The 21,659-nt window shown below is 51.7% G+C and overlaps 2 protein-coding genes across 6 annotated transcripts in view; one reads left to right on the top strand and one right to left on the bottom strand.

The window, feature by feature from the left end:
* Positions 1-9,570, top strand: part of NUTM1 (NUT midline carcinoma family member 1) — a 19,130-nt gene extending 9,560 nt beyond the window's left edge. For all 4 annotated transcript variants that reach the window (XM_026456340.1, XM_026456341.1, XM_026456339.1 and 1 more), the window contains 5 exons: positions 2,218-2,346; positions 5,334-5,470; positions 5,971-6,257; positions 6,862-6,978; positions 7,329-9,570. In XM_026456340.1, the coding sequence (XP_026312125.1) occupies positions 2,218-2,346; positions 5,334-5,470; positions 5,971-6,257; positions 6,862-6,978; positions 7,329-9,329 (2,671 nt within the window). In that variant the 3' untranslated portion in view covers positions 9,330-9,570. The remainder of the gene's footprint in view (positions 1-2,217; positions 2,347-5,333; positions 5,471-5,970; positions 6,258-6,861; positions 6,979-7,328) is intronic.
* A 1,164-nt stretch (positions 9,571-10,734) lies between these two features.
* LPCAT4 (lysophosphatidylcholine acyltransferase 4) lies at positions 10,735-18,680 on the bottom strand. Of its 2 annotated transcripts, XM_023230263.3 has the most exons (14): positions 18,402-18,672; positions 16,984-17,126; positions 16,436-16,656; positions 15,676-15,788; positions 15,497-15,557; positions 15,145-15,203; positions 14,906-14,940; positions 14,268-14,322; positions 14,058-14,140; positions 13,681-13,806; positions 13,190-13,322; positions 11,939-12,037; positions 11,425-11,581; positions 10,735-11,138 (listed from the first exon to the last, which is right to left on the bottom strand). In XM_023230263.3, exons 1-14 carry the CDS (start codon positions 18,513-18,515, stop codon positions 10,963-10,965), a joined length of 1,575 nt encoding a protein of 524 aa, XP_023086031.1. In that variant the 5' UTR covers positions 18,516-18,672; the 3' UTR covers positions 10,735-10,962. The 2 variants fall into 2 exon arrangements, with proteins under 2 accessions (XP_023086031.1, XP_023086032.1); XM_023230264.2 differs by lacking the exon at positions 11,425-11,581 and having other exon boundaries at positions 10,745-11,138; positions 18,402-18,680.
* Positions 18,681-21,659: the final 2,979 nt, after the last annotated feature.

Below are 21,659 nucleotides of genomic sequence, written 5' to 3'. Positions count from 1 at the left end.
AATAATAATAATAATAACAACAACAACAACAACAACAGCCCCTTAACCCACGTCCTAGTTTATAACAACCTTTCAGGTGTCTTATCTTAAGTGATCCTCACAAACTGTGAGTTGAGGCAAGCCTTTCTCTGGTCATCTTCATTTACAGATGAGAAGACTGAAGCTCAGAGAGGGTTCCTGCCGTAAACCAAAGACCAGTGATTGGAACTTAGGCTCTCACTCTAAGTGCCAGGGTCCACCCCGCCCCCCCGTTCTATTGTACTGCCTTTTGACATTGAGTCAGAACTATCCAAACTAGCCAGGATGAGTGCTGGACCCTGAATCCGGGCGCTGGGTGGCAGGCGGAACAGTGTGGGGCCAGGCAAAGGATTGTGTGCGTGCTGCTCCCTCCACCCATTTTATTCAGGAGAATTCGCGCTGAAATAGGGTGGTGGGTAGAGCTTGCTTAGTGGTCAAGGGCATGGGCTCTCCCACTCGCTAGATTTGTGATCCTGGGCAGGACATTTAACACCTTTGCCCTCAGTTTTCTCATTTGAAAAGGGGGATAACTATACCTACATCACACTGTTGCTGAGAAGATGAAATGGGTTAATATATGTGAAGTCCTTGGCACAGAGAATGTTTCATTAGATGCCAACTATTTTATTATTATCATAAAAAGGCAATCTAGAAGAGGAAAAGAACTCGCAAAAGGTCAGAACGTCCTTGCTTAAGAGCGAGTGTATGTTTAGCCAAGGAGCCCCGGGTCCTAGGCTGTTGAGTTTACAAAACAGTCATTGCTCAGCTGGGGAATAGTCTTTCCTTCCCACCCAGACCCACTGTCCCTCTCACCTGCCCTATGCCCTCAGCGGTTTGTGTAAGCCACTATATAACACATACCACATTTTATTGCTTTAAACACATTTACATGGTGCTCTTCCAGTGGCTGAACTCCTCAGGGAATCTCCCCCTTGGAATCTACCCCGAACTTGGAGCAAATGAATCAAGATGTTCCCCCAAAGTCCTAGATGTACAGCATCTTCCTGACTCCCTCTTTCTCAAGACAGATCTGAGTTCGCTCGTGGAGCCTAGCAGGCTACGTTTCAAAATCTTGAACCAGGATGGGCTCTCAAGGTTTGCATGGGATCCATTTGCTTCGGGTCCTGGCCTGCTTGGGCTTCACACTCAGCGGCTCCGGGCAGGGTCTTCCACAAAGGGCAGTCGAGACCACTGCAGCCTGGGAAGCTCCTAAAATGCTCAGTTGTGGGATCCTGGGGAGCTGCAGTTTGGTGATAATGAGCTTCCCCAGGTGATTCTGATGCTTAATAATATCTGAGGACTCCAAGGGAAGTCAGAGAGGCAAAAATGCAGCCCTTACTTAGGCTGGGCTCTTGATTTCTTCTGGATTAGAAAGGGCTCAAGAGCCTTCTAGAAGTGGGGGTCTAGTATTGGCATTTGACTGTCTGTGGGGGGTATCTGGAAACAAAGACTAAAAAAGCAATAAATAAAAACACCACATGACCTTTAATTAGAGATTCCTTTGGGTTAGCAAATGCCTTTTAAAAAAAAAAAAAAAGCAAGAGCCTCTGGACAAGGTTAAACCTACTTTATAGCGAATCCCGTTCATTTAATAACATGAGTCCTCTCTTTTTTTTTTTTTTTTTTTTGAGACAGAGTCTCACTCTGTCACCAGGCTAGAGTGCAGTGGCGCGATCTTGGCTCACTGCAACCTCTGCCTCCTAGGTTCAAGCAATTCTCCTGCCTCAGCCTCCCGAGTAGCTAATTTTTGTATTTTTAGTAGAGACGGGGTTTCACCATGTGGGCCAAGATGATCTCGATCTCTTGACCTCGTGATCCACCCGCCTCGGCCTCCCAAAGTGCTGGGATTACAGGCTTGAGCCACTGCGCCCAGCACGAGTCCTCCCTTTCTAATAATTCATTGAGGATGGCACTGTGAGAATTAGGGGTGGTAGCTGCGGTTGATTTTAAAAGGTGGGGAGAAAAATTATCTGTTTGATTTTATATTAGTTGTAAATTTCAACAGGAAGAGGGGCGAGTATGGTGAATGAATGGATAGGAGGTTGAGCGTCCGTAAGTCTAATCAGAAGTGGGACATGATAGGGCCTGAGGGGCACGATAGATTTGATGAGGGGCAGGGGATGTGTTATTGAGGCAGGTGTAAGGGCAGGTGGATGGGAGCACACTGTTAGAATGTGACTGACTCAATGGTGGTTTTAGCCCAGTGCTTCGTTCCCTGGCCCGGCAGAAGCCCACTATGACCCTGGAGGAGGGACTGCCATTGGCTGTGCAGGAGTGGGAGCACACCAGCAACTTTGACAGGATGATCTTTTATGAGATGGCGGAAAGGTGAGTTCGATGAACTTTCATTCTCCTGAGGGAGGCTGTGTGGCTGAGAGCAGTAGGGGCAGCTGAGAGGCTCGGGTGGGGGCAACTATCCAAAGCCACGTTAAGGCGGGGCATGGTGGTTTGCGCCTGTAATCCCACCACTTTGGGAGGCTGAGGCGGGTGGATCACCTGAGGTCAGGAGTTCAAGAACAGCCTGGCCAACATGGTGAAACCCCATCTCTACTGGAAAAAAAAATACAAAAATTAGCTGGGCATGGTGGCACGTGCCTATAGTCCCAGCTACTCGGGAGGCTGAGGCAGGAGAATCGCTTGAACCTGGGAGGTGGAGGTTGCTGTGAGCCAAGATTACGCCACTGCAGTCCAGCATGGGCAATAGAGCCAGACTCCATTTCAAAAAAAAAAAAAAAAAGATGTTAGGCTGGGTGTGTGCTTGTAGTCCCAACGACTTGAGAGGCTAAGGTGAGGATGGTTTGGGTCCAGTAGTTCAAGACCAGCCTGGACAACATAGCAAGACCTCATCTCAAAAAAAAAAAAAAAAAAAAAAGAGAGAAAGAAAGAAAAGAAAAGAAAAAAGAAAAAAAGGGTGGGGAGGAGGGGTGTAGACTAGGATGGTGGTTTCCTGGATCCTTGCTTCTTCCTCCACCACCTTGACTCTTGGGTTTTTCTATCCTATTTCCTCTTGAAAGCTCCCCCGTCACCAGATCCTGAATCTGCATAGGAGCCTTGATGTTGTAGATCTTAGGATGGGATTGGATCCCAATAGGTATAGCAGTTTCATGCCGAAGGGACCTAGTAATGAGGAGGTCTGCTCTACCAGGCAGCTTCTTGTCTCTTCCCACTGACTTGGTAGCAAGTGGCTGTTGATATAGAACTTCAGGACCGCTCCTCCATTGGAAACAGTGGCACAGAAAATCCCTTTCCCCCTTTATCCCAGGGAGGGGCTGCTTCTGGAAGAGCCAGGGAAAGCCAGTGTCCGGGATGCCCAAAGTTGTCTCCTGGCTCTTATTCTATTTCTCTGTAATATCTTTGATTCAAAAGAAAAAAAAAAAGAAAGAAAGAAAAAGAAAAAAAAGGCCAGGCATGGTAGCTCATGCCTGTAATCCCAGCACTTTGGGAGGCCGAGGTGGGTGGATGATCTGAGGTCCGCAGTTCGAGACCAGCCTGATTAACATGGAGAAACCCCGTCTCTACTAAAAATACAAAATTAGCCAGGTGTGGTGGCGCGTGCCTGTAATCCCAGCTACTCGGGAGACTGAGGCAGGAGACTTGCTTGAACCCAGGAGTTGGAGGTTGTGATGAGCGGAGATTGTGCATTGCACTCAGCAACAAGAGCGAAACTCAGTAAAAAAAAAGAGAGAGAGAGAGAGAGAGAGAGAAGGAAGGAAGGAAGGATGGAAGGAAGGAAAGAAGGAGAGAAAGAAAGAAAAAACTCAGAAAAATGAACGAATTTTTCCAAGCTTAGCTTCTACTTACTCCCTCCCAAAACCTTTTGGACCCGTGCTTCCTAGACTTACCTTTCCAAGAACCCCCATCCCAGTCTCAGGACTCTGTGATCTCAGCATTGTCTCCTGGTAGGAACTGCCTTGAATTCTTTATGGTTGTAGGCAGGGGCAAATGAGGTCTTGAGGAGGATCCCACTGTGAGATCCCACCAGGCTGTTGCATAGGCCTGATTAAATTAAACAAGCCTATATTAAGCACTGCTGTGTACAATCCATGAAGCTGGGTGATATAGGTATGGAAAAGAAGTGAGGCCAGGCACATTGGCTCACACCTGTAATCCCAGCACTTTGGTAGGGCGAGGTCAGGAGATCGAGACCATCCTGGCTAACACGGTGAAACCCCTTCTCTATTAAAAATACAAAAAAAAGAAAAGAAAAAAAAAAAAAAAAAACCAGGCACGGTGGCACACACCTGTAGTCCCAGCTACTCGGGAGACTAAGGCAGGAGAATCACTTGAACCCGGGAGGCAGAGGTTGCAGCGAGCCGAGATTGTGCCACTGCACTCCATCCTGGGAGACAGAGTGAGACTCCATCTCAAAATAAATAAATAAATAAATAAATAAATAAATAAATAAATAAATAAAAAGTAGTGAAAGCCCTGGCTCTGTCCAAGAGAAGTTTACAAGCTCTAGATCATTCTTAATTTTTTTTTTTTGAGACAAAGTCTAACACTGTTGCCAGGGCTGGAGTGCAATGGCGCAATCTCGGCTCACTGCAACCTCTACCTCCTGGGTTCAAGTGATTCTCCTGCCTAAGCCTCCCGAGTAGTTGGGATTACAGGTGCCCACCACCATATCAGGCTAATTTTGTGTATTTTTAGTAGAGACAGGGTTTCACTATGTTGGCCAGGCTGGTCTCGAACTCCTGACCTCATGATCCGCCCACTTCGGCCTCCCAAAGTGCTGGAATTACAGGCATGAGCCACTGCACCTGTCCTCATTCTTTACTTTTTAAAAATTTTTTGAGGCAGAATCCCACTCTGTTGCCCATCCTGGAGTGCACTGGCACTGTCAGGGCTCACTGCAGCCTTCACCTCCTGAGCTCAAGCAATCCTCCCGCCTCAGCCCCATAATAGCTGTGACTAGATGCACGTCACCACTCCTGGCTAATTTTTTTGTATCTTTTGTAGAGATGGGTTTTTGCCGTGTTACCCAGGTTGGTCTCAAACTCTTGGGCTCAAGCAGTCTGCCCACCTCAGCCTCCCAAAATGTTGGGTTTATAGGCATGAGGCACCCCACCTGGCCATTCATTTTCTTAAGCTTCCTAAGTGATGACGATAGGGGAAGGAACTATGTGCTGAGCTCCCGAGGTTTCCCTGGAAATATGATTGAGCCACCTGTGACCACCCTCCTGGGTGACATGACTTAGGCAGACTTTGCCCACCTGAGAGCACGTCCTTTCTTAGCCATGCTTGGCTGTCGTCTGGATTTCTGACGGGCCTGGTCTCCTTCTGAGCGTTGCCTATGCCTTTCTCACCCTCTGCAGGTTCATGGAGTTTGAGGCTGAGGAGATGCAGATTCAGAACTCACAGCTGATGAATGGCTCTCAGGGCCTGTCTCCTGCAGCCCCTTTGAAACTTGATCCTCTAGGGCCCCTGGCCTCTGAGGTTTGCCAGCAGCCAGGTGAGGCTACCCAATTTTGACAGGAGCCTTGGGCCAAAGGCTCAAAGGGAGGTGCACAGAAACCAGTCACAGATTAGAGAAGGCATGGCCCAGGCTCTGCCGCTTTCCCTCTGGAGAGTGGCGTTTGATATTCCAAGCAGACCACCCCATAGGAGGCTGGATTCTCAGATTCCTTTTGCCCTGAACTAGGTATTGATGTTGGTCAAGTAAACTAACTGCTCTCACCAAGACTCTAAATTCAGCACATAATACCTCATCTGCCTAAGAGATGGGGGCTGGATCAGGGGGTTTCTTGGAATTTCAGGGATTCCAAAATTCCTCATACGGTGATTCTTAGACCCTCTAGGTCCTAAATCTCCCATGGCTGGTACTTTTTCAGATTGGCCCAATCCAGCCTGGAACCATTTCAATGTACCTAGATTGCTGGCCTCACAGAGCTGGGAGGCAGAAGCTGTAGTTTCTGTGCTACTTCCCATTCTCCTATGTATCTCTTCCCTTAGTGTACATTCCGAAGAAGGCAGCCTCCAAGGCACGGGCCCCCCGCCGGCGGCAGCGTAAAGCCCAGAGACCTCCTGTTCCTGAGGCGCCCAAGGAGATCCCACCAGAAGCTGTAAAGGAGTATATTGACATCATGGAAGGGCTGGTGGGGACTCAACTGGCCACTGGGGAGTTAGATGGAAAACAAGAGGAAGAAGGGCAGCAGCAGGAGGAGGAAGGGATGTATCCAGATCCAGGTCTCCTGAGCTACATCAATGAGCTGTGTTCTCAGAAGGTCTTTGTCTCCAAGGTGAGCTGGGCCTGCACATCTGGTTTCTTTTTTTTTTTTTTTTTTTTTTGAGATGGAGTCTCGCTCTGTCGCCCAGGCTGGAGTGCAGTGGCCGGATCTCAGCTCACTGCAAGCTCCGCCCCCCGGGTTTACGCCATTCTCCTGCCTCAGCCTCCCAAGTAGCTGGGACTACAGGCGCCCGCCACCTCGCCCGGCTAGTTTTTTGTATTTTTTAGTAGAGACGGGGTTTCACCGTATTAGCCAGGATGGTTTCGATCTCCTGACCTCGTGATCCGCCCGTCTCGGCCTCCCAAAGTGCTGGGATTACAGGCTTGAGCCACCGCGCCCGGCCTATGGGTACTCCTGGGAGATCCTTGGGGTGGGTACTCCCGGGAACTAATGATCTGGGGTTTGTCCAGGGTGGTAGGAATTAGGTTTTGTTCTGTAACTGAGTAATGTGTGTGCATGCATCATCATGAGAATGTGTGTAGCCGGTGGTGGTCAGTTTACAATACCGGAGGGGTAAGAGGGGACAGTTGGGGAGCTCATGGTTTCTTCTCTAAAGCCCCTTGTTTCACAGGTTTCCTGCTTACAGACTTACATCACTTTTCCTTCTGTTATCCAGGTGGAGGCCGTCATTCACCCTCAATTTCTGGCAGATCTGCTGTCCCCAGAAAAACAGAGAGATCCCTTGGCCTTAATTGAGGAGCTAGAGCAAGAAGAAGGACTCACTCTTGCCCAGGTAAAACTGGGGTATAGGAAATATGAGAACAAGAAGCTTGCAAGATTTTATCTAACCCTGCACTGTCAAGGGTGATATGGCCCTGGAGATGAACAGCTTCAGGACTGGGCTTCAGGTGCCGAACAAGTAGGTAGAGGGCTATGGAAACACAGGCAATGAGAATGTAAGGGCTCACAGCACGGGAATAGGGCACAAGGAGGTGGGAAAGAGCTGCAGTGTCTGTCTTTGCTACCATCGCTTAAACTACTTGCTTGCCTTCCTTGCCCTGCCCAAACACCATCTTGTACCACCCACTCAGTCAGCTCTTTCACAATCACGTATAGAACTGATTATTTGTCCATTTCTTCCAGCTGGTCCAGAAGCGACTCTTGGCCTTGGAAGAGGAGGAAGATGCAGAGGCGCCTCCAAGTTACAGTGGAGCTCAGCTGGACTCAAGTCCTTCTGTTTCTGATGAGGATGAAGATGGGGATGGGCGGCTTCGGCCCTCGCCTGGGCTTCAGGGGGCTGGAGGCGCCGTTTGCCTTGGAAAGGTTTCTTCTTCAGGAAAACGGGCAAGAGAAGTGCATGGTGGGCAGGAGCAAGCCCTAGGGAGCCCCAGAGGGATGCACAGGGCTGGGAACACTCTGCCATCCCCCAGCAGCTGGGACCTGCAGCCAGAACCTGCAGCTCTACAGGGAACTCCGGGACCCTTGGGTATGGAGAGGAGAGGGTCTGGGAAGGTCATAAACCAGGTACCGCGACTTCAAGATGGCCATCTAGGAGGCGCTGGGCCTCCTGGGCACTGCCTGCTGGCTGATAGGACTTCTGAGGCTCTGCCCCTTTGTTGGCAGGAAGGCTTCCAGCCTGAGAGCACTCCCAGTTTGGATGCTGGACTTGCAGAGCTGGCTTCTCTGCAAGGACAAGGGTTAGAAAAGCAAGTCCTGGGATTGCAGAAAGGACAACAAACGGGGGGTCGTGCAGTGCTTCCTGAAGGGAAGGAGGCTTTAGCAGTGCCCCAGGAAGGCTCTGCAGGAGCCACGTGGGGAGATGACAGAGGTACCGCCATGGCTCAGAGTGATGATCAGAATCCTTCCCCTAGAGCAGCTGGGGACAGGGACGAAGTCTCTCTCAGCCCAGGACTTTGGCTGAGCGGTGAGATGGATGCTGTAGACTTGGAGCTGCCCGTACAAATAGAGGAGGTCATAGAGAGCTTCCAAGTGGAGGCGTGTGTAACTGAGTGTCAGGAAGGCTGCCAGGGACTGGGCTCCAGCGGCAGCATTTCCCTGGGTCCTGGAGAAACCGTAGTACCTGGGGATACGGAGAGCAGTGTGATTCCCTGTGGAGGCACAGTTGTGGCAGCTGCCCTAGAAAAGAGAAACGATTGCAGCTTGCCAGGACCTTTGAGGGCCAACAGCCCAGCCTTGAGGTCCAAAGAAAATCAAGAGCAGAGCCGTGAAACCACAGGGGACCCCAGTGATCTGTGGGCAGGAGGCTGCTTCGCATTGCTGGAAAGCAGAATTGGCGGTTCCACACTGGAGTCTTCCAAAGAAACCCTTCTGCCCACATGCCAAGATGATGTCCTTATCATGGGGACCAAGGATGCCTCCTCCTTGCCTGAAGCCAGCCAAGAGGTAGGGAGCAGAGGCAATTCCTTTTCTCCTCTGTTGGAAACCATAGAACCGGTCAACATACTAGATGCTAAAGATGACTGTGGCCTCCAACTAAGGGTCAGCAAGGACACCTGCCCATTGAATTTTAATGCTTACGACCCCCAAGGAGAAGGCAGGGTGGGTCCTGACCTGTCCAAGCCTAAAGACCTTGCTCCTTTACAAGAGAGTCAGGAGTCTTACACAACTGGCACCCCCAAAACATCATCTCACCAGGGCCTTGGAAGCACTTTCCCTCGATGGGGAACGAGGGGTGCCATAGTTCTGAGAGAGACTTCTGTTACTAAAACACGCAGGTCAGCAGATAGGGCCAAAGGAAAGGAGAAAAAGAAGAAGGAAACAGAGGAAGAGGATGAGGAACTGTCCAACTTTGCTTACCTCTTGGCCTCTAAACTTAGCCTGTCACCAAGGGGGCATCCTCTCAGTCCTCACCATGCCTCAGGTCAGGGCAGCCAGAGAGCACCCCACCTGCTCTCTGCTGGGGCAAAAGACCCCAGCAAACCTCCATGTCCTGTTGCCAAGTCTGGGAAGCGAGCTCTAGCTGGAGGTCCAGCCCCTACTGAAAAGAGATCCCACTCAGGAACTCAACTTGGGGTCCCCAGGGAGGAACCCCTAGCTCTGGGAGTAGTTCAATCCTCACAGCCTCGTAAAAGGCGGTGTGACAGTCTTGCCACAGGCAGAAGGAAGAAACGTCGTAGCCAGTAGGGAGCAGCAGGACCATCTGACCCCACTTGCCAGTCCCTAAAGGTGGGTGCCCCAGAGTAGATTCCACCCCTGCTGCCCACCAATGGAGATCCCAATGTTGCATCTCATCCCAATGTTGTTTTGTTGTTCTGTAAAAGTGGCAAGCATGGAGAGAGAGGTCTGACTGGCTAGGCTGCAGGGGGAATCACCTTTGGAAGGAGCTATAGAGAAAGAAAACAAATAAAGTGTTTTTGTTGGAAAATGCTCTCAAAGTGCCCTTTTTCTGTACTCGCGTCTTTGCTGCTAGATAGGGTGAGATGCTATAAAGACTGTAGGGGTAGTCTTAGATTCTACAAATCCATAGATCTTACCTTGGCTCCAGCCTGACCCTGGCTCCTTGCAGCCTCCTCCTGGCAACAGACTGGCTCTCAGGCTGTGGTAGGTCCCCAAACTGAGGAGTCTCCAATGATCACTTTATACATCCCCTCTTCACAAGCCTGGACTTGGTGTCAGGAAGGCTTATCTGGGCATCTTATAATTATCTGCCTCCCTTTACATCTATAGATAGAAAGATGCTTTTCTACCTGTTAGATCTCTAGGAAAGAGATCTAATTTTCTTCTTTTTTTGAGACACGGTCTCGTTCTGTAGCCTAAACTACAGAGTGCAGTGGCGTAGTGATGGCTCATTGCAACCTCAACCTCCTGGGCTTAGACAATCCTCCCATCTTAGCCCCCCAAGTAGCTGGGACTACAGGTGTGCATCAGCATGTCCAGCTAATTTTTCTGTTTTTTTAGAGCTGGGGTTTTACCACATCATCCAGGCTGGTCTTGAACTCCTGGGCTCAAGCCATCTGCCTGCCCCAACCTCCCAAAGTGCTGGGATTACAGGCATGAGCTACCACGCCCGGCCTAATTTCCTAATTGTCCATAATTGTGTCTCCAGGGGGTCTTGTTTTCTTCCTTGAAAAGAGGCTGGACAGAAAGGACTTCAGTGTCCTTACTCATCCTGTGGCAGAGAGACCCTCCCGTGTGGCTGGTCTGACCTGCAGGGAGGAGGCTGGTTCCTTACTGACACAGCTCCTTGCTTCCACTAGGGGCAATGGAATCAAGTCTCAGTAGGATTATTAAATATGGAATGGTAGCAAGCTATTTTTTAATCTCTAATGAGGACAGAACAAGAGGGAATGCGCTGAAAAGAGGTTCGCGAAGAAGTCTGTTAAAATGTACATACAGGAGATGACAGCAGGAGGGAGGATATGGAACCTCAGTATGATTTCTGTACAGGAAGGAGCCCTGTCCATCTGATAGTGAGGAAGATTCATCCAGCTATGGCCAAGAGGACGAACCTTGGAAACCTTCGGGATCTTCCAACAGACGTCCTACAACCATTCATCCCTTTCCTTCCCAAGTAATGATAACATCAATGTGACTGGACTTCCTTTTTTTTTTTAATAGATATAGATTTATATTTATATATAAAATAGTTTTTTACAAAAAAAAAAAAATCAACCAAACAAAAAATTAAAATCAACTTAAAAAAAAAAAAAAAACCAAACAACAATAACAAAATTCAAACAGGAGCAGAGATGGGGCTGAGGCACAGGGGAGACCCCTGGCACTGCCCTGAGGAGGAGGGGGCGAGAGGCTGAGGCGCTCAGTCTCCCTTCTGCTTGGGTGCCTGCACAGTCCCGTTGGCCAGAGCAGTGGGGCTGCCTGGGGATGAGGCCTTTGGTGTCTGGGAGGTGCCTCGAGAGGTGTGTGGGGGGCGCAGGTAGGTGCTGAAGAGCTTCCCATAGAGTGGGTCATGGAGGGAGAAGTTCTGGAACTGACCTGGACAAATAAGAGATGTGGGAAAGTGAAAAGATGTAAGAACGAGAAGAGAATCCCCCGGCTCTTTTCTCAGAACTAAAACATCTTGTCCCTCTACTGTGTTTAACTTCTCAAATCCAGGTTTATGTCCTCTCTTCCTTTCCAGCCTGTTCTTCCCAGCCTCACTTCTCACAGGTTCTGATCTCCAGCGCTGGTCACTAACCCTTGTTCCCTCCCAGCCCAGCGCTTTCCTGGATGCTGGCGGTGCCCCAAGTGCCCGTGTGGGGCTGAGAAGGCAGAGACTCACAGAGGGACAGGCCTCGGCTGGGTCCTGCCTGGCACAGCTCAGCATGCAAAGCTGCGGCGGCAGAGCGGGGTGAACCCAGCAGCAGGTGCAGGATGGTGCTGAAGCCGTCTTTGCATAGCAGGCGGTTGGGCCCCTCTGCTTGCTCTTCAGCAAAGAGCTTGGGAGAGAAAGGATGTGAGTCAAGTTCTCTCCTCGTGCCATGGCCTCACCCTGCCCCACAGACTGGCCTGACAGGCTCCTCCTCTTCCAAAAGGGTGGTGCACAAGCCTTCCCTGCCCCTCAGTGCCCTTTCTGCAGAACTGTAGACTTTATAGCTTTTTCCTTCGTCCTTCTTCTCGTTCCCAGCTAGGCCTCAGCATAGAGGCTGGGGGTCTACAGTTTTAGGCACTGTGGTACTCGGTTGGATACCAAGTGCCTACTATCTAGAAGCTGCTGGGAACAGCATACCAAAACAGGCCTCCTGGAGTGGGGTGAGCATAGCCACTAAGCACACCCCCCCGCCACCCCCCAGTACCTCAAAGGCCAGACGAGTCAGCTCTTCCAGGCTCCTGCCGCCATCCAGAGCTGCTAGCGCAAGGGCCACATCTCGGAAGTCCACCAAACCCTTGGTATCCTGGAGTGAAAAAGAAACCAGGGCAATGCGGAGACCCTGCACCCCTCTTCCTGCTCTTTGGATTTTGACTCCTCCCACTTCTCAGCAAGTAATAGGGGTGATCCCTGTGATTGCTCCCCTCAGAACTGGGAGCCCCAAACTCTTTAGGATTGTTGGAATTTCTCTCAGGTCACCTGGTGACAAAGCCCTCCCACAAAGGACTCTCCTAGGAATGTAAGGGAATCCCTCAGGAACGCTGAAGCTGCCATGAAGTTTCTGACATGCCAGCAGATGGCAGTTCTGGTCCCCAGGCTAGACAAACTGGTTCTGACTCAGCCTATGCAGAAGAACTGGTCCAACAGATTGAAAGGGGGTCACAGGCATAATTTCTTACGAAAAACGCAAGGAGCATGCCTGCTGTACCAGCTCCATGGGAGACCACGGCATCTGAATTTTTGTTTCTGCTCTGCTACAGGCCAAGTGGGGGAAGCTCTTTTCAGGGACAGTCTGCCTCAATCTAAGGAATCTAGGCATGTGGTCACTCTGTCCCTTCAGAGGATGTTGAGGATCACATTCTGCATCTCACATCAAAAAGCTCCTTGGGACCATTGTTGGTTGTTCATAAGCATTAAGAATCTTTTAGGACTTTTGTAAGTTGACCGGGGAACTTGGTTAAATCTTGAGAAATACATGGCTTGTTAAGAATCTTGAGAAAATTCCTCTAGAGAAGCTATAGGATATTTAAAATAATCTGCCCAAGTCCTACAGATATATCTGGGTCTCAAGCTCTCAACCATCTAACTGTCCAGTGTTGTTGTTTCTACGTGTCATCTTCCCACGTAACCTTCATGGCTCTTCTTCAAAGACCCTCACCCAGTGTCCCACAAGGTCTTATGATTCCCCACCTTTGCCACTCCCTCAAGTGGTTTCGGAAATTTATAGTCCTCACTGATTATTTCTACCTTGTTCGTCCTCATAATGATGATAACACTGCTCTTAATGCTTGATTAAAAAATGAATCTTCAGTGGATTTCAGGGGATGGCCATCTAACAACAGCTGTTAGAACACGCACTGAGGACTCCGAACTGTGAGTGACTGATACGGCCACTAGGAACATGTCAGCCTGGAGGGAAGCCTCGATTCTGCTCTGCTCTTTGTTCCAGCTCCTTTACCTGCTGGAAGTAGCCAAAGGCACCAGCCACCGTCTGAGGATCAGAGAGCTGTAGTTGCCTGGCAAACTCTTCCTGGCTGATCATTCGACTCCGGCCTGGCTCTGCCCCAGCGTCCACATAGCCAGGGGACAGCCTACAATGGAATTGTTGAAGGCAGAGAGCTGTCTCAGTTTCCTTCTGGACACACCATCGAGCAGGACTTCAGCCCCAATACCAAGCGTTCCACCAGTACAGGTTCAGCTGCTGTTAGTTTCTAAGATGTACTGACTCATAGTCCCTTGAGAACCCTTCTTACTTGTTTCACCTGCGTTATTACATATCCTTCCATTTATTCCCTGCTTCCTTTTATTTACTCCATTATCTTTCTTTCCAGATGTTTTCATTTTTAAGGTTTTCCTTCCTGCTTCTCATTTCTCCCCTTCTTATTCTCTGTCTTTCCCTCTCTCTCTCTCTGTGACACTGCTCACACCTTCATTTTCAAAACCACTTACCCAGCCTTCCGAAGCACTTTTCCCAGTTCCCAGAGCTGTGGCTCCAACGCCACCTTCAGCCGGCCCACCACAATCACAGGCAAGCTCCCTACGAACTCACATTCGGTGGCTGGAATGCCCAGAGCCCTACAGGATGAAAAGGGATGGGATGGAGGGGAAGGAAGCAGAGAAACTTCTAAGGGGGTTCCTGACCCTGGCAAGTTGACTGGAGGAGTGGATCAGGCCCCTTTAAATCTTCCCTCCTCTGTCTCGGCTGTTCAACAGCCCTTCCCACTGCCTGCTCCACAGTCAATGCCTGAAAACCTCGACCCCCCCCCCCCCCCCTGGCTCCTTTGCCCTGCGCAACTGCTCCAGGAAATGCTTTGTGGGGCACTCACTGTGCCATGACCCTCTGAACATTGTTGGCATAGAGGGTGGGGTCCCTGCTCTCCTCAGGGCTGGGGTGATACACAGGAAGGAACTGAAACACAGACACACACAATTCTTATCAGAACCTCAGAGTGGGGTGTGACCACTCCCACCCTCCTTTCCCAAGGTTTCAGGAGTGTGAGATGTACACTCGCCCACCCCACCCATGGGAGCCATACCTCCACATCCACAATGCTGCAGGGCTGAGAGGCTGTGAGCCAGAGGACTTGGAGTCTAAGAGCAGAGAGATTCCGACGCTCACCAATCTCTAACTATGCGCTCCTTCCCCGGCTCCCACACCCCACTCTCCTTCCCCAACCCAGGTGGGGAGTGGGAAAAGTTCTGCCTGTGGATATAGGGACGGACTCCTAGACATACAGTCAGGTGGGTGAATATGCAGTTGGGAGACACAAGGAAGGGCCAGAAACGCGGTAGAGAAAGAGAGCAGAGCTGCATGGATATGCCAGAGGAAGAACTGTAGGCAAGGCGAGGTTTGAGTAATGGAAGAAAAAGGCAAGAGGCATGCCTGATGGTGAGGGTTCTCAAGAAGGGATAAACGAGGGAGAAAATCACAGAAACATGGGAAAATAAGTGCATAGGGGCCATAATTACAGCAGGAACAATTTAGGCGGGATAGCTAATTTAAGCACAGCCAGATTATATGGGGACCTCAGGGGGCAAGTGGTATCTCCTCTAGAGTTCCCTCAGTCCTCAGATGAAGAAGGGCCATTCACCTTGTCTGGAGATTGGAAGATGGGTCAGGAATTCTCTGCTGGACCCTGCTCCCCACCCTCACCCCCAAAATACCAGAACTCACACTCCAGGGCCCCTCCATGCCCAGCTGGTGGTGTCCTATGGGAGAAACAGAGGTAAGGGCATAAGAGCATTACTTTTTCCCCCCTGGAACTGGCCAATCACCTTCGAGCAGAGGGCCTGATCCCACCTCTGGTCACACCCCCAGTGCACATCCCATCATAGCACCAACAGTTTTCACTTATTTCCATTTGCGGTGGATTTGTGCTCCCCCTTTCCACTCTTTCTTGGACTAAGACTCACCAGACTGTTGGGGTAGCGGATGAGGACAGGCTGCACAGGCACCCCTGCGATGAAGGCTCCTAAATCCCATTTCCACCCCCACCCCCACAAGGCAGAGGTTAGTACACAGAAGTAGCCAGAGGGCATGAGGTATGGAGGGCTGGGACAGTTCTCAAATGAGACACGGCTTAGCTCCACTCATGGATAATTTTCTCTCTGACTCCCCAACTTGTCAGCATTAGCTGGGAGGCCCCCTGTCTCCCTTCCTCTCCCATCCCTCCCACCCTTCCACTTTCTGGGTTACTTCAGAGTCCCTCCCCAAATCTGGAACTTCTTTTTCCTACAGCCCATCACCCATTACCATTGTATTCACCTGGTTTGAACTTAAGCAAAGCCTTCTTGTTGGAACAGGTGCCCTCGGGAAAGAATAGCACCTGGGGGAAAAGAGCAGCATGAGGTGAAGAAGGCTGAAGAAGACGGAGGAGAGAGGAAACGGAAGCCTGTTGAGGAGCACATGGCAAGTGAGAAGATGGTCTTGAGACCCTTACCCACCTGCGGCCACTTGCCTCCTGAGGTGGCCCGCCTTCGGACCTCCTCCACCACTCTGCGGCGAGAAGCCGGGTCATGCCGGGATACTAGGATGGCTTGGTTGAACCGAAGAAGGGCTGGGGTTGGGAAGGATACAAAGAGGAATCACTTCATTCCTACCCAGGGGCAGTAACATCTGCAGCCTCCACTTCCTCAACAGTGTGAGAGGTTTCTGCTCTCTCTCTTTTTTCTGTTTTGTTTTGTTTGACACAGTTTCGCTTTTGTTGCCTAGGCTGGAGTGCAATGGCTGATCTCCGCCTCCTGGGTTCAAGCGATTCTCCTGCCTCAGCCTCCCGAGGAGCGGGGATTACAAGCATGGGCCACCACGCCTGGCTAATTTTTTTGTATTTTTAGTAGAGGCGGGGGTTTCTCCATGTTGGTCCGGCTGGTCTCGAACTCCCGACCTCAGGTGATCCGCCCGCCTCGGCCTCCCAAAGTGCTGGGATTACAGGCGTGAGGCACCGCGCCTGGCCTGTTATCTCTTTGCCCTGGGACAATCCCTTTATAGTAGTTGTCCTTTTAGAGCACTGACCAGAACTCCCTCCAACACCTCTCTGTCCCAGCCCTCAGAATCTAAGACTGGTTGACTAATCGTATTAATTTATATTTCACTTGCCAAGAGTCCCTCCCCACTCTGAGGCCAGTTCTCTCCAGTGTCTTCATTCCTGACTTTTTTTGCCCAGAGTTGTCACCCTGCCCCTTCACCTGCTTTGAACTCTCTCACCTCCAATGACAGGAACGGAAAGGTTCTCAGCTCGGGACACAACTTTGGGCAGGTCACAGGGCAGCAGAACAATGGGGTCAAAGAAAGTGGAGTGTGGGGCAGCAACAAGGACAGGGGCTTGAAGGCGAGAGGCTCGCTGGCCGCGAACCCGAATCCGGAGGAAGCCCAGCAGGAAAAAGAGCAGGCGGCTCAGGCCTAGCACCCCATTGTGGCACACAGTCCTGCCAGGGCAAGGCTGGGTATCAGCGGAAGCAGTGGTTCTAACCCTCACCCGCCCCCAGGTTCAGGCACCGGGAAAGTAGGGCACCCCTCTTTTACCCTTAAATAGGATGTGACCAAGGGGCCAAGGTCTCTGGCCACTTTGGGACATATCAGGGCACATTACTTAGAGGTGACATCTGGGAACCACGTCTGAGCTTGGCTGACTCATCTCATCTACCCAAGCTAGACAGAACAGTTTCAGAATCCTGCCTTTTCTTCTCAAAGAGGGAGCAGAATAGACAGCAGGGAAGAGAAGTAGGGTCTCTGGGGGCTGATCCCCCACTTACTTCCTCCATCCAGTAATTGGCTCCTGAAGCTGCTCCTCACTAAGACCGGCCACTTGCAGCCAGGCAAAGGGCCAGAGGAGAAAGAGGACGATAAAGGCCAGAAGCACTCGGATGGGGGCCAACAATGCCCCCAGGAGGCAGAACTGCAAAGGGTGGGAAAGAATGCCACTTTAGAGCTTGGATATGCTCCCTCCACAGCATCCCTCTCCCACAAAGGACAGACGCAGGAGCAAACAGCCATCATCCCTTGCATGTGACAGGTGGTGTGGGAACAGGAGAGGGGACTGGGACCCAAGGTGGGATGAAGATACCAATGAGGGCAAGAGGATAAAAGATTAATGGCATCAAGGGCCTTACTTCCTGTCTTTCAGTTGTTCCCTACCCCACTTATAAAACCGAACGTCATAAAACGCATCTAGCAGTTAGAGGATTTAATAAGAATGCATGCGAAAGTGCAGGGCGCTGTGCTTGATGTACAGTAGGTTAGAGATAGGTCCTCCTCCCCCACATCTTATTCCATAAATAGCTCCTATGCCCAACAGAAACCAGGTGCACAGATCTTCCCACTTTGGGCCTAGGAGGCAGAGGGTTGTAAACAGCGAGAGGTCCAGTTTTCAGGCCCGAGGTCAGTTTCTAACACTGCTCAACAGCAATCCTACAGCACTGGGGGATACGGAAGACAGGAGCTCGGCCTCACTCCGCATGGGAGAGCTTGCCAGGAACCAGGGTGACTCCATAGGCTGCCTTGGGGAAGAAGCAGGTAAACAAACCTAGCCCCTGGAGCCTGCCTCCGAGGAGGTGATGACAGCAGAAACCTTGGACACTCCCTCCCCACACCACCTCCCAGTTCCCCTAGGCTGGCGCGGCCCTCCACTTCCTGTAGCCGACCTCCCTCTCAGCCTCCCAGCCCCCACCGGGAGGTGCTGCAGTGCGGGGTGGAGGGGGTTGGAGGGAGTGGGACGAGGGAGTGTAGGAAAGGGCACAAGGTCGCAGGCTCCCGGCCCCGAAACGTCTTCCCTCTAAGTCATGCCTCGGAGGAACACTCGGCACGCCCCCGCCCCCACCCCCGGCTTCCCGTAGCCTCTAACTCCATCCTAGCCATCAGGCTCTGCAGAATGTAATCCGCATTCCCCAGCGTCCTTCATCTCTCCAACCCTAGGGTCCCCTGCAGTCCTCCATCCCCACCTACTCGGTTCTTCCACACCTTCGAGCTTGTCTATCGCACAAGCCCGCAGCGTCCTCTCCAGGGCTCCTTGCCCACCCGCAGCAGCCCCCACGTGCGCACCCTCGGACTCCAGCTCCGCAAGCCTCTCAGCCATCTCCTTCTCGTGGATCCCCAAGCCCACCTTTGCCAGGGCTCAAACGGCCCCATTTTCTATCCCCACGGGTCCTTCCGACGCCCTCTCCCTACACATTACCTTAACCCTCTGGAGGCGGGAGAGATGTAACTCATGCACGAAGGGGTTGGGGGATGCTGGGGGTCCGGGGGTGGGTTCGAGGGGGGCCCAGTCCCCCGGACTTCCCTGGCTCATGGCGGGAGAAGGTGGGAGGGAGGGCACCCCGGCCCCGGCCACCACTCTGCAGAGCAGCTGCTGCTGCAGCAGCGGCGGCGGCGGCGCTCTGGCCCGGGCCCCGCCCGGTGCAGGCGGCCGAGGGGCGGGGAGCGGGCGGCTCAGCCCAGCCCGCCCGCGTTGTCAGGGCGCCGGCCGAGGGGCGGGGCTTCCAGCGCCCGGGCGCCCCTGCTCCTCCGCGCCCGCCGCGGCGCCCGCAGCCCCTGAGGCCATTGTTTCGCGGCTGCCAGGGTTGAAGCGGGTTACCCCTAGGCTTTGGCTCCTCAGTCGTTCCTCTCTGAAGACCTGGCCTCCGCCTTGGAGCCGGAGTGGGTCTTGGAGCTGGGCGCAGAGCTCAGAGTGCCCTCGGTCCCCGCCGGGGCGTCGAGGTCACCCCGCGAGCGCAGATCTGGGTGAGGCTCTTGGGTTGGTAGGCAGGGAGGGACAGGTGGGCCGGAAGCGGAGCCCGACGGCTCGGGGGTGAGGCGGCGCCCGGCTCTCCCGGTGGGCTCCTTGGCCGGGTCCGCGTCTGCTCGCAGGCGGACCACCTTTCCTTCCCGGTCCGGGGGACGCCATCGCGCGGGGACTTGAGGCACTTGCGTCCTCTGGCGGCTGCATGGCGCCCCGCAACTCTGCACGTCCGCGTCCTGCCTGTGCTAGGCAGGGCCGCCTTTGCTGGTGTGAGGGTTGCTTGAACCCTTGAGGCGCCAGGAATCCCTAGTACACTGACCCATGTGCTTCCCATGAGCCCGACAAGGTCTGGCAGGGGAGAGGCAGTGGTTGCTGATCTCTGGTCTCTCTCTGGGTGAATGCCGAGGACACGGTAGTAATTCCCCTCACCCACAAGCTCCAAGCTACCCTAGGAAACAAACTCTTTAGCCTCAGGCCGTCGTTTGAGATCTGGGACCAGAGAATTAGGTGAACTCTGAGATCCACTGCCATGACAAAAGGGATAAGAGTCTCATTGCTTGAGGAAAGAATGTGCCAAAGTTCACTTTCTTTTATTTCTTCTGCCCAGTGAATGGCAGTTAGGGGAGCTGAAGGAAGACAGGGAAAGAAAGAGAGACCTCTCATAACCAAGAGCGTTTGCCACCACTGGCTCCTCCTTTAAGCCAAACTCCAGATTAATCTCCTCCAGGAAATTTTCTGAGCCCAGGCTGAGAAGGTTGAAGGCTCATGCATCCTACTGAGACCAAGGAGCTGCACTGGGATATTTTTGTATAGAACACGGAGGTTCCAACACAAATACATCATTTCCAAATTTTATTTTTTTGTAGATAGGGTCTCGCTATATTGCCCAGGTTGGTCTCGAACTCCTGGCCTCAAGTGATCCTCCCATTGGACTACAAGTAGTGAGCCACCGTGTCCAGCCCCCCCCCCCTTTTTTTTAAGCAGATGATTTCAGCTTTCTCACCAGAATCGAGAAAGTACAACCGCATTTATTAATCTCCCTTGCCTTGCCTTTGGGGAGAAGGAGTTTTGTGTATATGTGTGTGTGTTTGAGACACACACACACAAGAGTGTGTTTCACTCTTGTTGCTCAGGCTGGAGTACAATGGCGCAATCTTGGCTCACTGCATCCTCTGCCTCCCGGGTCAAGCGATTCTCCTGCCTCAGCCTCCCGAGCAACTGGGATTACAGGTGCCTGCCACCATGCCGGGCTAATTTTTTTTTTTTTTTTTGTATTTTTAGTAGAGACGGGGTTTCGCCATGTTAGTCAGGCTGGTCTCAAACTCCTGACCTCAGGTGGTCAGCCCGCCTCAGCCTCCCATAGTGCTGGGATTACAGGTGTGAACCACCAGGCCCGGTCTCCTGCAAAATTTATTTGATGCACACGTGTGTGGAAGTCATACAGAATATAAAAACTCAAAGAAATGGCCAAATGGTTGCTTTTATACCACTTTGAGGTTACAGAAAGAATGGGAGCTTGCATCTGGGCAAAACAGGTTATGGGAGGGGGAGAAGAAGAGGCTTGGCTAGCAAAGACAGTCTTGGTGAACAAATGAAATCTCACAGAGATTTAGAGCCTTCAGAAGGAATAGATGGTAAAAGGTTCTGTCAGGCCTTTAAAGATGCCAGACTCTCATTTAATCTTTCCTACATCTAGACAAGGGAGAAGAGCACCAGAGAAAGCCCGTCTGCATCAATGCAGATTCTCTGCAGATGCAAATTTCCCCCACAAAAGACAGCTTTGCAGGCTTTCCGAACAGTCATCTCAAAATATGTCAGATTTGGAATGAAATTTTTTGGTGCTCTTCAAGAGCAATAAATACTATGAAAACCCACCTACAGGGGTAGAGGTTTGATAATCAAATATTTGCTAGTGTCAGTCATCCAGGATGAACTAAGAAGTTCATTTCTATGAATGAGTCATGAAAGCATCCACATTTCCCCTTTTTCTAGCCCCTCACCATCTTTGCTATTATGGTGGCCTTTCTGCAGGCAATCTGAGAAGGGGCAACCCAGTTGTAAAGAATAACGTTAAGAAATTGATAATCTCTGGTAGCATCTGTCATTCCCTTCAAAATATCCACCAGGCCAGACAGGTTCCTCCTCCACCTGACCCCTGTATCTGTATCAGTCACCATTACCTGGGGGTAATGGAGACAATGACATATCAATGGAATTCTGGATTATTGTATAACATTACTCTTCTCTTGGAAGGGGGACCAGACAGAAGCCAGAAGTGACTCCTATCTAGATCCCTCCCAACCTCCCATGTTTTATAGCCTCAAATAAAGCAGTCAGCATTCTCAGCATTCTTTTCTTTTTCTTCTTCTCTTCCTCCTTAGCCACCTCCTCCCCTTCTTCCTCCTTTCCCTTCTCTTCCCCTTCCCCCCTTCTTTTTCCTTCTTCCTTCTTCTTCCTTCTTCTTCTCCTCCTCCTCTTCATCCCCTCCTTCCTCCTTTCCCCCCTCCTCCTTTTCCTTCTCCTTCTCCCCCATTCCTCCCCCTCCCACCTCCTTCTCCTCCCCCCACCTCCTTCTCCTCCCCCCACCTCCTTCTCCTCCCCCCACCTCCTTCTCCCCCCACCTCCTTCTCCTCCCCCCACCTCCTTCTCCTCCCCCCACCTCCTTCTCCTCCCCCCACCTCCTTCTCCTCCCCCCACCTCCTTCTCCTCCCCCCA

The sequence above is a fragment of the Piliocolobus tephrosceles genome, chromosome 6 (assembly GCF_002776525.5).
Source record: "Piliocolobus tephrosceles isolate RC106 chromosome 6, ASM277652v3, whole genome shotgun sequence".
Classification (NCBI taxonomy): Eukaryota; Metazoa; Chordata; class Mammalia; order Primates; family Cercopithecidae; genus Piliocolobus; species Piliocolobus tephrosceles.
This window is presented reverse-complemented; position numbering and strand designations above follow the sequence as displayed.

Excerpts from the sequence above, each read along its gene's own strand:
- LPCAT4 (XM_023230263.3), bottom strand. The coding sequence starts at position 18,515 with ATGAGCCAGGGAAGTCCGGGGGACTGGGCCCCCCTCGAACCCACCCCC. Across the intron at positions 13,323-13,680 it reads AAAGTGCTTCGGAAGGCTGG|GCTGTCCCCTGGCTATGTGG; the intron begins GTAAGTGGTTTT and ends ATTCCATTGTAG. Across the intron at positions 11,582-11,938 it reads TGACTCGTCTGGCCTTTGAG|CTCTTTGCTGAAGAGCAAGC; the intron begins GTACTGGGGGGT and ends TTCTCTCCCAAG.